Below are 14,151 nucleotides of genomic sequence, written 5' to 3'. Positions count from 1 at the left end.
GGGGCCCGTGGCGCGGGGGCCGTCCCGGCGCGGCCCCACGTGCGCGTGACGCGGGCGGGGGCCGGGACCGGGACCGCGGCGGAGCGGAGCGGCGGGAGCGGCGGGGAGCGGCGGGGCCATGCAGCCCCCGGTGGCCTCCCCCGGCCCCGCCGCCCCGGCGGGAGCTGAGCTGCTGCGGTGGCAGTGGCAGGAGGTGCAGGCGCCCTGCCTGGTGGCCGCCTGGATCCTGGTGGCCAGCCTGGCCAAGATCGGTGAGTGTCCCCGTGTCTCTCCGCGCTCCGGTCCCCCGTGTCCAGCCCCCAGGGAAAGCAGAGGGATATGCGGCATCGCCGGCGGGTCCGGGGGCACCCGAGACGAGACGTGTCACGGCATACCGGGTCACGGGTCATGGGGGCAAAGCCGGCTGGTCACCACCCCCAGCGGGGTCGCGGGGGTCGGGGACCGCCCCACGCCGCGCCGCGTCCTCCGTGCCCTGCTGTGGGGTGATGCGCGGGGACGGGGAGAAGGTACCACCCGAAGGACGAGGTGGGGGCCAGGCCAGAGGCTGTTTTCCCTGCAATGGATGGGCGGGTCGGCGCAGAGGGAAGAGATGCCCCAAAGGATGTCCCGTGTTCCCAAAGGCTGGAACGGCACATGCCATTGGCAGGTCTGGAAGCCATTGATCCTCCCCCCCCCGCCCCAGCCCCATTAAGGGCTTGGTGCTGCCAGTGTCGGGCAGAACGTGTCCCCAGCGGGCTGCGGACGGGTCCGTTCCTGCAGTCCCCTCCAGCGGGTCCCTGGGGATCGGCGTGGCCTCGGTCTCTCGTGCTCCCCAGCACAGGACCACGCAGCCGGGGGAGGCTCCGCCGCCAGAGGCTGTGTGGGAAGGCGCAAGGAGGATGTGTGTGAGCTGCGCAGGGCTGGGCTCCCCCACCAGCACCCGGGGCGCTGGGGAGGGGACGCCCGCGCGTGGGTGCCAAACAGGGTCCCCAGGGGCTGGTCCCCCGCAGTGCCCCTGCCTGCAGTGCTGGGCCCAGGGGACGAGACTGTGACCTTGAGGCAGGTTTCCTCCTCGGGGACCCTGCTGTGGGCACAGCCCCCGTGGTGGGGGTGCAAGCACCCTCTTAGTTTGGAACTGGTGGGTTCAGAGTTAGGCAGGGGAGTCTTCAAGCAGCCAGGGACTTGCAGCAGCACTCGGTACACAGGGGACAGCTACAGCTCTGGCCACCAGCTGGCCTCTGCCTGTCCCAAGCATCATCGTGTATCTCACAGTCCTCTCCTTCCTTGCCTTCTCGCAAGGGAGTCCTGAAGCATCGCGAGGAATGAATTAAAGGGCGTTGTAAGCTTAAAAATACAGCCCTCTGCTGTAGCTGTGCCACCTCCAGCTGCTGAGTGCATCCCTCCTACCTGCAGAAGATCAGAGAGACAATTCCCTTCCCTGGCTCTTATTTTCTTCTCTCAAACGTCTCCCTGGAGCTGCTCCCTGTGCAGGTTTCCCTTGATGTGCTCCTCTAATCACCCTGGACTTTGCCCCAGTGAGTGCAAGAGGGCCTGAGCTGGGATCATTCCCAAGCCTCGAGACCTGCCACACTCTTCCAGGCCTGAGGAAAGCTGATGGTTACTCTCCCTCTCCATCTGGTCGACACAACCCTGATGGTTGGTAGCTTTGGGCTGTCTGGCTTAACGTATCCGATGGGTCTGATGGATACTCAGAGCCTGGGCATGGGTGTCCCCAGAGGTGGCATGTGCGGTCCCCAGGGTGCACAGGAGCCCACAGAGGAGACGAACCAGGGGTAGAGGATTTTGGGGAGTGGAGAGGGCAGTGCCAGCTGTGGTGGCCGTGGACGCTGGGCATAGGCTGGCACAGAGGAACCGCTGTGGTTGTGGCGCTGGGCTGCCAGTTCACAGCCCTGTGATTGCAGGGGAGGAAGTGGCCCCACGCCTGGGTGATGGGGAAATGACACTGTGGGCTCTGTTCTCAGAGGCAGTCACGATGCTGGGGTGCCCCGAGCCAGCAAACAGCCGGGGCGGGGAAAAACTCGCTTGGGTGTTGCCTTCCTGCACAGTGAGGCATCGTCTGGGCCTTACTGCCTTTTCTGTCCTTGGTCAGAGCACGGGATGTGGGGAAGAGAGAAGTGAGGAGCATTGCCCCAGATGTGCTCCTTACCCACGGCTCCCCCACGGGCAGGGGTTCCCCAGCAGACAGATATTTTTCCACTCAGCAGCATCCTCATGGGTTGCAACCCTCTGTCCTCACACCATCACCTCTGTCCCCAGCCACTCCCATCTTGGTTTAGGTGTTTTGCCATTTCCCAAGCTCCAGAGGAGCAGAGCAGGTTTTGGCCCCAAGTCCTCTCAATGGCAAATCCTGTATTATGGATGCCTGAGTATGGATTATGGCTCTGAAGTTAATTCACATGTGGCTAAGTTACTGTTGCTGTGGGAACCTTTAATGCTGAAATCCTTGACTAGTGTGTGTAAAATTAGAGCTCGTTCTGCCCGTCCCCACTGGCAGCTCCCTACGACTCAGGGGAGCTCGTGTGCTGCCTTTTGCTTGGGAGGTTGGCAGCTTTCCTCATCAACCAGGGGATTTTGGACAAGCAGGGTCTTTCCCAGTGATGCTGCTCCTTTCTTTGCCCAAGTTTTTGGCTTGGAGGGAGTAATCATAGAACTAAGAATGGTTTGGGTTGGAAGGGACCTTAAAGTTCATCTCGTTCCAACCCCCTGCCATGGGCAGGGACACCTTCCACCAGACCTGTTTGCTCAAAGCCCCGTCCATCCTGGCCTTGAACACTCCCATGATGGATGACAGCCAGGGCCCCTGTCCCCACAGCATCCCTGCGGGTCTCTGCAGCCAGCCAGGACATACCCCCACAGCATGGGGAATGCAGATGGGTTGCTGAAGCAGGGAACAGGGATCTTGGCAATGTTCCTGAGCATGCAGAAAGGGGCTGGACGCCTCGTTCCCTTCTTGAAAACTTCAGAGCTTTGTTCCCGTGGGCGGGAAGCGGTTTCAGAGCCTGCTGCAGGCACTGAGCGAGCACCATTCATCCACCGGCACAGGCAGCTTGTGTGGGGTGAACAGGGCTCTGCAGCAGCTTGTGTGGTCATTTAGCAGGAATTTGGCTTGGATGAAGCTCAGCCAAGCCCTTCTCCAGGCTGTGGGTCTGCTTGGAGGGCTGCAGTGTCCATACCACCATGGCCCTGGGGGCTGTGTTGCAGCCTGTGGCGGTGAGTGGAGGTGGCTGGAGCTGAGGGGGGATGTCCCAGGCTCTGTGGCTGGGATGCTCAGTGGCAGAGTTATGGCAGAGGCTCTTTGCTCTGAGGTGGTTGGTGATGGAGCTGCAGGTCACACCATCCCTCACTGCTCTGCCCTTGCTGACTGCAGCAGTGTTTCCAGTGTGTTAAGGCAGGGGAACAGTGCCAGGGCTTGCCAGGATGGCATGGATAGGGCTTACTGTGCCAAGGAGCAACCTCTCGGGGTCCTCAATGAGAGGAAAAGCGGCCCTTAGCCTGCACATTGAGTGGTGGGCTCAAAGGTGTTGTCTCTAGTTGGGAACCAGATTTTTGGCATTAATTATCTCCTCTAATTCAGAGCTCAGCTGTGGTGAAGGAAAGCAAACTACCCAAGAGGTGTTAGGAAAGGAGAAAGGGAGAGCATCAGGAGGCTATGATCTCAGTTCCTGGGGTGTCAACATCTCAGTTACACTGGGATCTGTCTCAGAAAGGATAGAGCAGCACTGGGACAGGTTCAGAGGAGAATGACAAGGGCATAGAGAAACATGGAAACCTACTGATGAAGCACTGCTTGTTCCTGGGCTCCTCTCCAAGTCTATGTCACTGGAGACAGGACCCTGGGCTAGGCAGACCTTATGGTCTGTCCATGGGGTTTCCAAAAGAAGGAAGCAGCCAAGTGACCTGGGGTTGATGCGTGACCACAATACGGCTTTTCCTCTGGAGGGATGACTTGGCACAAGGAATGGGCACCTTTAATCCTGCTAAAGGGCTTTAGGGACTGGGTTTTGGGTTGGCAGCAGGGCTGGGCTTACAGCCAAGTGATGGCTCAGAGCCTGCCCTGATGTCCCTTATACCTGCTGAGTGTGCAAGGACAGGGGTAGCTCTGGAAGTGCCTGGAGGAACCCACTCCCCAGGAGATTTCTTCTTCTGATGGCCAAGTCATGCTACAGAGCTGGGCTGGATGTCACAAGTGATGGCAGAACTCAACAATGTGGGGGCAAACCTGCTGTGACCCTCGACAGCCTTTCCCCAAGCAGTGCTCTTTTTGGGGCAGCAAAAATACAGCACCCTGTGCTAGGGAGGAGAAATCCAGAGGGTTGGGGGTTGCCCTCCTGGAAGCTGGACTGATTTAGGATTTCACAGAACACCCTGGCCTTGAGGATAAGGGTGCCTGGAGGAGCAAGTCCCCTGTGCTGGCATCCTGCTGGCTCGTGCCTGAGCTGCAGGCTCACTGCCACATTGCTGATGGATGGATACCAGGGCATCCTCTGCTTGCTTCACAGGATACATCCTGTTCCACAGTAGCTTAAGATTTGGTCCCGACCTCGCACGGAATAAAATGATTATTCCAAGCACCTCTAAAGCTGCAGCTCCCGAGTGCCTGTGTTTTTGCATGCAGGTAGGTTAGCCTGTGCTGAGGGAGGTTGTGCTCTGGCATGGCTTGTGCTGCAATGGTTTGCTGGCTGCTCTGGCTGCTTGCTGAGACAGATGCAAACAAGGTCACCCCGTCACCAGGGCTGAGCATCCTCGTCTCCAAGTGGGGTAACATGTCCCAGTGAACCAGGATTTCTTCACTCGAGCAGCAGCCAGCAGCGCTCGTGACACTGTGAACATGCTCACTGGCTGCTTTAATCCTGTAAGTGCAGATACCAGAGGCCAGGAAAAGCAAAGTGCCTGGCTGCTTGGCTTATTAGGCAGTGGCTGAGGAGAAGAGGGAGATCCCAAAGCATCAGGGACCTGCAATCCTGACCTGGGAGGCTTGGAAGGTCTTCTGTGCACACACGGCCAGGAGGCAGCCTTTCCTGAGGTGCTCCCTTGTCCTTTCCCCATCCATCATTCATCACCCAACCCTTCCATGGAGCCTCTGGATTTGGGATGCTCTGTCTATGTGCCTGTTTGGCTGATGCTCTCATTCTTCTTTTCTTTCTAGTTTTCCACCTGTCGAGGAAGGTGACATCCGTTGTCCCGGAGAGCTGCCTCCTCATCCTGCTGGGGCTGGTCCTGGGGGGCATCGTGTTGGCCGTGGCGAAGAAAGCCGAGTACCAGCTGGAGCCCAACATGTTCTTCCTCTTCCTTCTGCCCCCCATCGTCCTAGACTCGGGCTACTTCATGCCCAGCCGGCTGTTCTTTGACAACATCGGTGCCATCCTCACCTACGCGGTGGTGGGCACGCTCTGGAACTCCTTTGCCACCGGCACAGCGCTCTGGGGGCTGCACCGGGCCGGGCTCATGGGTGGGTGTGTGCAGGGCTGCCCAGCTTGGGCCACACCCACAGAAAACAGGTTGGAGGTGCAAAGCACCCCAATTTCATAGCCCACTGCCTATCCCTGCTGTGGATTCCTAGGAATCATAGCACGAACGGGGTCCTGGCATCCCGGGAATGGTGCTCTGGCAGGACAGTCAAGCTTGCAGGACAAATGGGCCCTGCTTGGCACTGGGCTGATTCATGTCTTTGCTATTTTTGTTGCTGACCTTGGCTGGCGCAGCTGGCTCGCTGCCATGCTCCCTGTCCTTGGCTGGAGCCACTGGCCCTGGCTGGCCTGGGCTGTGTTTTGAGCTCTCTTGAGACCTGAGGAACTGCTTGATGCCTGGACCCCTCTTCTGGTGGTACCTGCCAGAGGGGAAGAGACGCATCTGGGTGCCAAGGGGGACATCCCTCATGCTCCTCTCCTGTTGCAGCAAGGATGTGCTGAGCCCCACTTTACAGGGGGCACCCCAGAGGTTTGGGAATACTCTCATTGGGTTCATCCCACTGCACTCCCAGTTGAGATGCTGCAGCTGGGATCAGATGAGGGACAGGCTCGTTTTGGCCTGGTGAGAGGGGCTCGGGGGGGATGGTTTGCCTCACCTGGATCCTTCTGTCCTGTCAGATCCGGGTGTTGAAGCTGGGCTGATGGATTTCCTGCTCTTCGGCAGCCTCATCTCAGCTGTGGACCCCGTGGCAGTGCTGGCTGTCTTTGAAGAGGTCCATGTGAATGAGACCCTCTTCATCATCGTGTTTGGCGAGTCTCTCCTGAATGATGCTGTCACCGTGGTGAGTTGCAGTTTGGGGGACCCCAATGTGGAGCCCAGTGCCATCCAGGGTGCTGGACTCTCCCAGGTCAGAGGGTGCAGGTGACATCCCCAAGCTCTGGGCAGACCCCTGCCATGCTCTCTTGGTCTTTCCTCTCTCCTGGCCCTGGGGGACTTTGCCTGCTGAGATGAGCTGTGTCAACTGGCAGGTTTGGGGCAGGAGATGCCTCTTCCACAGGGTCCATCCTGCCCTTCTCAAGGCAGGATATCCTGCATTCCTCAAAGGATTTGCCTTGTCTGCAGGTGCTGTACAAGGTCTTCAACTCTTTTGTGGAGCTGGGCCCAGCGCACATCCACGCCACAGACTACGTGAAGGGGGTAGGTGAGTATGTGCCACACCAGCCCCTCTGCCTCTTCCTCCATTGTGGAAGTGGAGAGGGGCAAGCATGGGTGCTGCTGTCCTGTGGGGTGGGCACTGAGCACCCAGATCTGTCATCTTCATCCCAGTGGACACATGCTGGCCACCAGCAGAGAATCACAGGATGGTTTGGGTTGGAAGGGACCTTAAAGATCATTTCGTTCCAACCTCCCTGCCACGGGCAGGGACACCTCCCACCAGCCCAGGTTGCTCCAAGTCCTGTCCAACCTGGCCTTGGACACTTCCAGGGATGGGGCAGCCACAGCTTCTCTGGGCAACCTGTGCCAGGGCCTCACCACTCTCACAAGGAAAAATTTCTTCATGATATCGAATCTAATCCTGCCCTCTGTCAGTTTGAAGCCATTCCCCCTTGTCCTGTCACTCCATGCCCTTGTCAAAAGTCCTCCAGTTCTCCTGTGGCCCCTTTAGATATTGGAAGAGATTCTAAGATCTCCCTGGAGCCTTCTCTTCTCCAGGCTGAACAACCCAACTCTGTCAGCCTGTCTCCATAACAGAAGCACTCCAGGGGATGCTTTGGGATCATCCCAAAATCCAAAATTCCATGCTCCATGAGATACTTGGTGGGGACCTGGGTGGGAACACAGGCCAGCCTGGCGTTGTGTGGCCATGGGCCACAGGAGCTGGGCCCGCCTGCCTTTGGTGCAGATGAGTCTTTTCCTCCCAACAGCCTCCTTCTTCCTGGTGAGCCTGGGGGGCACGGCCGTGGGGCTGCTCTTCGCCTTCCTCCTGGCCCTGATCACGCGGTTCACCAAGCGCGTGCGCATCATCGAGCCGCTCTTCGTCTTCCTCCTGGCCTACGTCGCGTACCTCGCCGCCGAGATGGTCTCGCTCTCCTCCATCCTGGCGTGAGTACTGGGGTGGCCCCCAAGGGGATCCAGGGGGTCGGGGCTGCAGTGCTGAGCAGCAAGAGGCAGCGAGCAGACCCGCTCCTCATCCTGCCGTAGGGCCATGCCAGCTCCTTCTGCCCCTCTGCAGAGTCACCTTCTGTGGGATCTGCTGCAAGAAGTACGTGGAAGCCAATATCTCCCAGAAATCCCGCACCACGGTCAAATACACCATGAAGACACTGGCCAGCAGTTCAGAGACCATCATCTTCATGTTTCTGGGCATCTCGGCTGTGGACACCTCCAAGTGGGCATGGGACACAGCACTGGTGCTGGGCACCCTGTTCTTTATCCTGCTCTTCAGAGCCGTGGGTCAGTCTGCCCTGTCATGTGTCTGGCCGGTGGCACCTTGCCCCTTTCATGCCAAAAAGGGGTACTCCCCAAGAAAGGTTGGGGCACAAGGCCAGCCACGGCTCCTGGCCGGAATTTTGTGCTGTCTCCAGAAGTGGGCAGAGTTCTTGCAGCATCCCAGGCTCTCCTTCTTCCCTAGGTGTTGTCCTCCAGACCCACGTGCTCAACCGCTTCCGCCTCATCCCCCTGGACAGGATCGACCAGGTGGTCATGTCCTATGGTGGCCTCCGTGGGGCTGTGGCCTTCGCCCTGGTCATCCTACTGGACAGGGAGAAGGTGAAAGCCAAGGACTACTTTGTGGCAACGACCATCGTGGTGGTGTTCTTCACTGTCATTGTGCAGGTGAGGATGGGCACTGTGCCCTCCTCCAGTGCTGCTTTTTTGCCCCAGAGCTGGCCTGGGGACATGTGCTTGGGGAAAGCATCTCTTTTCAAGTGACCTTTGGCCCTCGGTGCCTTCTGGCACCCCATCCATCACCAGGTGTGCAGGACCACTGTGGCAACTGTTGTGATGGTGGAGCCATGGCCCATGTTTTTTCCCCACTGGCCTCTTGTTCTGGGACTGGCTCCAAGGGCAGTGATGGTGTGTGCCTGGCCAAGCTGTTCTCTTTGCAAATCTGCTGATGGGCTTTGGCTCTGGGGTTCCTGCAGCAAGGGGAGTCACAGGGAGGAGGGGAAGGGGGCTGGGAGCTTATAACATGGCACAGGGGGTCGGGCTGGTAGGGGCACATGTGGCTGGCACAGCCACTGTCCCTGGTCACTTCATGCTGCTTCTGCTCCCCATGCCCCAGCCATGCACCCTCTTGCCCTCCCAGTCTTTCCCTTGCCTTCTCCTGCCATTCTAGGGCCTCACCATCAAGCCCCTGGTGACGTGGCTGAAGGTGAAGCGCAGTGACCACCACAAGCCCACGCTGAATGAGGAGCTGCATGAGCACGTAGGTGCAAGTGCCAGAGGCTGCCCAGCTCCCCACGCTGGCAGGGAGGAGGCCCTGGGTGAGGGCCATGCATGGCCTCAGCACCCCCAGGGCACCCCCAGCCTTGCCACCACTCTCACCCTCTTCCCCTCACTCAAGGCCTTTGACCACATCCTGGCGGCAGTGGAGGACATCGTGGGGCACCATGGCTACCACTACTGGCGGGACAAGTGAGTGTCTTAGCCAGGATCCTCTGCCTGCCATCAGCTGGGTGAAGGACACGTGCCAGCCGTGGGGATATCACAGGGTCCCCATAGGAGGACACCCCTGCTGTAGGCAGGGCAGCAGGACCAGGAAGGCTGTATGTCTGTCCATCAATCTGGATAGGTACCATCTGGCTGATGTTGTGCAGCAGATCAAAGTCCCAAAGGCATCCCAGAGAGAGGTCAGGGAGGTGCTGTTGGGAATGGTGTGGAGCTGGGATTGATTGTCAAGGCTGAAGCTGCTGGGGGGCTGTGGGGTGTCCGTGGGGGTGGCAATGGCCCTGTGCCTCCTCATGGATGGAGCTGTGGTGGGCACTGAGGAGGGAACAGCCCTATTCCTGCCTGGGCAGTGTTTATCTGCAGCACGGCGACAGGAAAAGGATGCAAAAAGCCTGTTTCCTGGAGGGGAAGTGCTCCAGCAGGGCAGCCACACCGGCCCCAGTCCCACTCCCACTGCCTCCCACAGACCTGCTGGTCTCTGGTTTCCCCTTGGGCAGGGATGAAGGGTCAGCATGTCCCCTCCCCTCCTGCCTTCCCTGGCAGTGTGTCCCTGTGCCCAGCCAGGTCCCGTGTGCCCAGCCTCCCTTTGCCATGATTTGGGCACTCATCCTTGCACGGGCAGGTGTCTCTGGCCGTGCTGTGCGGTGGGAGCTGAAGCACCTGTGTCTTCATCTCCTGACAGGTGGGAACAGTTCGACAAGAAGTACCTGAGCCAGCTCCTGATGCGGAAATCTGCCTACAGGCTGCGGGACGAGATCTGGGATGTTTACTACAAGCTGAACATCCGTGACGCCATCAGCTTCGCTGATCAGGTAAGGGTGCGTGGTGGGGGCCAGGTGGTAGGGTGGCCCTGACAGGAGAGATCCCCCCCCAAGTGTGGTCACATGTGAACTCTCCAGCCAGGCAGTGGGGACCCCCCAGCCCAGCTGGGTCCTTGCTGCCCCAATGCCAGCCTTGCCCTCCCCCTCCCAGGGTGGCCACGTGCTCTCGGCTGCCAAGCTGGCGCTGCCCTCCATGCCCAGCCGCACGTCCATGTCCGAGTCGTCGGTCACAAACCTCCTGTGAGTACATCCCTCCGAGCCCCTGGGTGGACCTCGCTGAACCTCACAGCTGCCCTCTTCCCTGGGGGTGGGTTGTGCCGGGGCTGGCAGGGGGCTGGCATCGAGTCCAGTCCCTCCACCTCCACCTGCCTGCAGGAGGGAGAGCGGGAGCGGCGCGTGCCTGGACCTGCAGGTGATCGACACGGTGCGGAGCCGCCGGGACAAGGAGGACGCTGCCATGCACCACGTGCTGCGAGGGAGCCTCTACAAGCCCCGCCGGCGGGTGAGCACTGCCGGGCCGGGCTGAGCCCGCGGGGAGCAGCGCCCGCAGGAGGAGCAGGGATGGAGGATGCTCCGCGGGGCCAGCTGCTCACCCTGTGTCTCTTTGCCTCTCCCTCGGCCAGTACAAGGCCAGCTACAGCCGTCACTTCATCTCTCCAGATAAACAAGAGCGCCAAGATAAAGAAATCTTCCGGCAGAACATGAAGAGGCGGCTGGAGACCTTCAAGTCCACAAAGCACAATGTCTGCTCCTCCAAGAGCAAGGCCAGGCTGAAGGAAAAGGGCAGGAAAAAGGCAAGTGCTCCCCAAATTCCTGCTCTTTTCCTAGCTCTGAGATTTGGCTTCCCCCAGGATGCAGTCAGAGAGGTCCTTTGGGGTGTAAGTGAGGTGCTGTAGGGCACTGGCAGCTCCACAGCCAGCAGTGAAAGCAGCTCACCTCATCTCAGTTCTGCGTGTGATCATGCAGGTGTCATGTGTCCATGTGTCGCCACCACACCAGCAATGCTGTGGGGTGGCTCTTCCCTGAGCAAAGTGATCTTAAGCCGTGGAGAAGCCAGGTTTTTTTTCCAAGAGCACTCAGCATAAAGCATCTGGAATGTTGGTGCAGATCCAGTCTCAGAAGTGAGACACTGCACCTTGAATTGAGCCTTGGGTGTCTTCTCTTGTTTGGAGGCTTTTGAAACCATTGCAGCTGAGCAGTTTGTTGTAGGGCCATGGGGATGCAAACATAAAGACTAGGAACCACTGACTGCCACCTGCCATGTAGCCAGGGTGGGAATCTGCATGGCCAGGGTCACCCTGGATTGCAGGGCCACCTGTTGGAGTTTGCACAGGGCCAGTCTCAGCCAGTCCCTCTTCCCTCACAGAAGAACATCTCTCTGACCAAAGAGACGCCCAATGGGAAGACGCAGAGAAACATCCCCTGGCAGGAGGCAGGTAAGGCCAGTGGCAGGTGAGGCTGGCAGGTCCCGGCAGGGGGACCTGGAGGGATGGGATGGGATGGGAGCACCTGCTGTGCCTGCCCACTGCCAGCTCGTTGGCACGACAGCGCCCAGGGTTGCACTGGCACCAAATCCTTCTCCCATGGATGCAGTCCTTCCCCCACAGGGTGCCCCATCCTCCAAAACAACTCCCTCTCTCTGGCTGCAGCTCCTGTCCTGGTGATGGTCAGCTCAGAGGAGGAGGAGAGTGATAGCTCGGAGACGGAGAGAGAGGATGATGAAGGGATCGTGTTTGTCGCTCGAGCCACCGACGAGGTCTTGCAGGGAAAGACAACTCCTGGTAGGCACCGATGCCCCACTCCAGGGCAGCTGCCATTGGATAGCTTGTCCTTCCTCTACCTGTGCAGCAAATTTGCCTTGGCCTGGGCAAAACCAAAATCAGCAGAGCATGAATGGGAGAATCACTGTCCTCTGGAGGCATGGCAGAGCCTCCCTGGTGTTTCCTGCATCCCTGGGCCAGCACAGGGTGTGATTCTTGGAGTTGTCTTGCAAAAGGCCAGGAGTTGGACTCCCCCTCCCAACTCAGGATATTCTAAGATTCTATGGCTATTTGGTAGTGGGTGGCTCTGCAATGTTTGCAGGGTCCAAGGAGAGACTGAGAACTGTGCAAGCTCCTTCTCACTGTCCCTCTTTCTGCATCCACAGGCAGCCTGGATGTCTGCCCCAGCCCCTGCATCATCCCACCATCGCCCACCTTGGCAGAGAAGGAGCTGCCATGGAAAGGAGACCAGGCTGATCTGGCTGTTTACGTCTCCTCAGAGACCACCAAAATCGTGCCAGTGGATATGCAGAAGGCTTGGAACCAAAGCATCTCCTCCCTGGAGAGCATCGCTTCCCCCCCAGGCACTGAGAGCGGACCTCAGCACAGGAGATTCGTCTGCCCTGTGCTGGAGGAACAACCCCAGTCTGCGAGCCACGTGACGCCAGAGCAGAGCTCCTGCTTCCAGTTCCCCAGCCACATCTCCAGGAGTGGCCGGTCGCAGAGTGACAGCAGCCCAGACGGCCCTGAGCAGCAGGAGCTGCAGCCTTTGATGGCCACGGAGGAGCAGGGCAGGATGCCACCCACCATGGAGCCCAGGCGGCTGATGTTCCACAGAGCGAGCCACCTCTGAGGCACCCTGTGGATGGGGAAGGGGCTGGGGGCTGCAGACAGGCTGTGACCTGCTGACTGCTCCGCTGTCTTGCGTTGTAAAGCTTGTGTGTGTCTCCATAAACTCCAGGAGTGGCAGGAGAAGCCAGTACTCCTCCTGGAGCTGCACTCCCGGGCAGGCTTTGCTCATGCACCTGCAGATGCAAACCTGGTCGATAACTTGGCTTTGTGCTGCGACAGCAGGTACCAGCCCCGTCCACCCAGGGAGGCACAGACCCCAAACCTTATTCTTCGTCTCTGGTCCCTACACACCTCAGCAGCCGGGAGGATAGAGATGTTCCTCCCAGGGCTGGGATCCCAACCAGACTTGATCCTGTCGTGGCTGTGCTGGCCTGAGGTGTGGGGGTGCTGGCTAATGGGCTGTGGCTGCTCACAGGTGCAGGAGTATGAGCTGATCTTCAGCCTGGCTGTGAGTAGGACACCTCTGGGGACAGGACTGGGAGTGGTGGCCGGTGCATGAGAGCCCATCCACACCCAGTGACCGACCCTTTGACTTCGAGGTGGCCACAGTGCTGGTTCCTCACAGCGTGCACGGAGCTCAGCCAGGCGCCCAGAGATGGGCTCCTTGCCATGGCAACTCTGTGTTCCTCCAGTTGTGGAGGCACCACAGAGGCAAGGCCACGACCTTCTCAGGACTGGGAGCAGCGCTCCTGGAGTTTGGCTCCACCAGGAGCTGGACTAGTGAACCTGTATGCACAGGGACTCCTCTGGCAGCCAACCTGCTGTGCCAGCCTCACGCCTGTTGTCTGGATGTGTTCCCAACACCTGTGGTGTTCAGCTTTCTGGCTTTGCTAGGAGGCAGCTGCCCTGCACAGCATCCTTGGCATTTGTCCTGCCCATGTCCCAGTCCCTCCAGTTGCCTGGGGCCCATCATCTGGGAGGGCTGGCCATGGTGCAAGGAATGGAGGCAGCAGCAGGTATGAATGTATATAAGGCACAGGGGTGATGGGTGTGAGCTGAGTGCACCTTCAAAAGTCTGTCCCCACCACCTGCCTCCCAGCCACCCCTGCTCCCTCTTGAGAGGGTGGTGGGACCTGGTGGCAATGGTCCACACAGTGCATTATTCCTGGTGTGACCCCAAGGATCAAGAACTGCTCCCCAAGAACTGCTCAGCACACAAAAGAGCACAATGGCTGGGCACTGGCAGTGCAGGAGGGTTGGGGATGCTCCTCTTAGGGAAGAATGGAGACTTGGGCTATTAATGCCCCAAAGTGGGTAAAAGCTGCCTGTTCCAGCTCTGTGGGTGTGCTGAGACAGCAGGGGGACGCTCGGATGCACTGGGTGGGTGAGCCCAATGTGGGGCGAGCTGGTGGGACCCCTGGCACTGCTGACAGGGCTCGGCAGAGACCCTTTGGCAGTCCCACCAAATGAGCATGAGGTTTTTAAAAGGTTTTTATATAGTTTTGCATTTCAGGTATGACTTATTCTGGTTTTGATTTCTGATATTGGGCCATACTAAATCTCTAGCTGGGTCAGTGTTTTCTGTAGCCATGGGCACCACAAATGACTCAAGACTTAATATCTTATTTGCAAGAATATTGTTATAATGTGAAAATATATGCAGAGTATTTTGTAATGTTCAATAAACGAGTTGGAGCAGA

The 14,151-nt window shown here is 58.8% G+C and overlaps 1 protein-coding gene across 2 annotated transcripts in view; it reads left to right on the top strand.

Moving 5' to 3' along the window:
* SLC9A5 (solute carrier family 9 member A5) overlaps positions 1-14,151 on the top strand; it is a 24,062-nt gene extending 9,911 nt beyond the window's left edge. The window contains exons 2-17 of one of the 2 annotated variants that reach the window (XM_027646610.1): positions 153-251; positions 5,147-5,449; positions 6,087-6,250; positions 6,532-6,610; positions 7,335-7,512; positions 7,643-7,863; positions 8,042-8,244; positions 8,747-8,836; positions 8,975-9,045; positions 9,761-9,890; positions 10,051-10,139; positions 10,275-10,401; positions 10,523-10,693; positions 11,266-11,335; positions 11,549-11,680; positions 12,046-14,151. In XM_027646610.1, coding sequence (XP_027502411.1) covers positions 153-251; positions 5,147-5,449; positions 6,087-6,250; positions 6,532-6,610; positions 7,335-7,512; positions 7,643-7,863; positions 8,042-8,244; positions 8,747-8,836; positions 8,975-9,045; positions 9,761-9,890; positions 10,051-10,139; positions 10,275-10,401; positions 10,523-10,693; positions 11,266-11,335; positions 11,549-11,680; positions 12,046-12,512 — 2,594 coding nt within the window. In that variant the 3' untranslated portion in view covers positions 12,513-14,151. Of the gene's footprint in view, positions 1-152; positions 252-5,146; positions 5,450-6,086; positions 6,251-6,531; positions 6,611-7,334; positions 7,513-7,642; positions 7,864-8,041; positions 8,245-8,746; positions 8,837-8,974; positions 9,046-9,760; positions 9,891-10,050; positions 10,140-10,274; positions 10,402-10,522; positions 10,694-11,265; positions 11,336-11,548; positions 11,681-12,045 lie in introns of those variants that run through there. The other variant, XM_027646609.1, reaches the window with a different exon arrangement.

Source organism: Corapipo altera, unplaced genomic scaffold (genome assembly GCF_003945725.1).
Source record: "Corapipo altera isolate COAL_440 unplaced genomic scaffold, ASM394572v1 62, whole genome shotgun sequence".
Taxonomy (NCBI): Eukaryota; Metazoa; Chordata; class Aves; order Passeriformes; family Pipridae; genus Corapipo; species Corapipo altera.
This window is presented reverse-complemented; position numbering and strand designations above follow the sequence as displayed.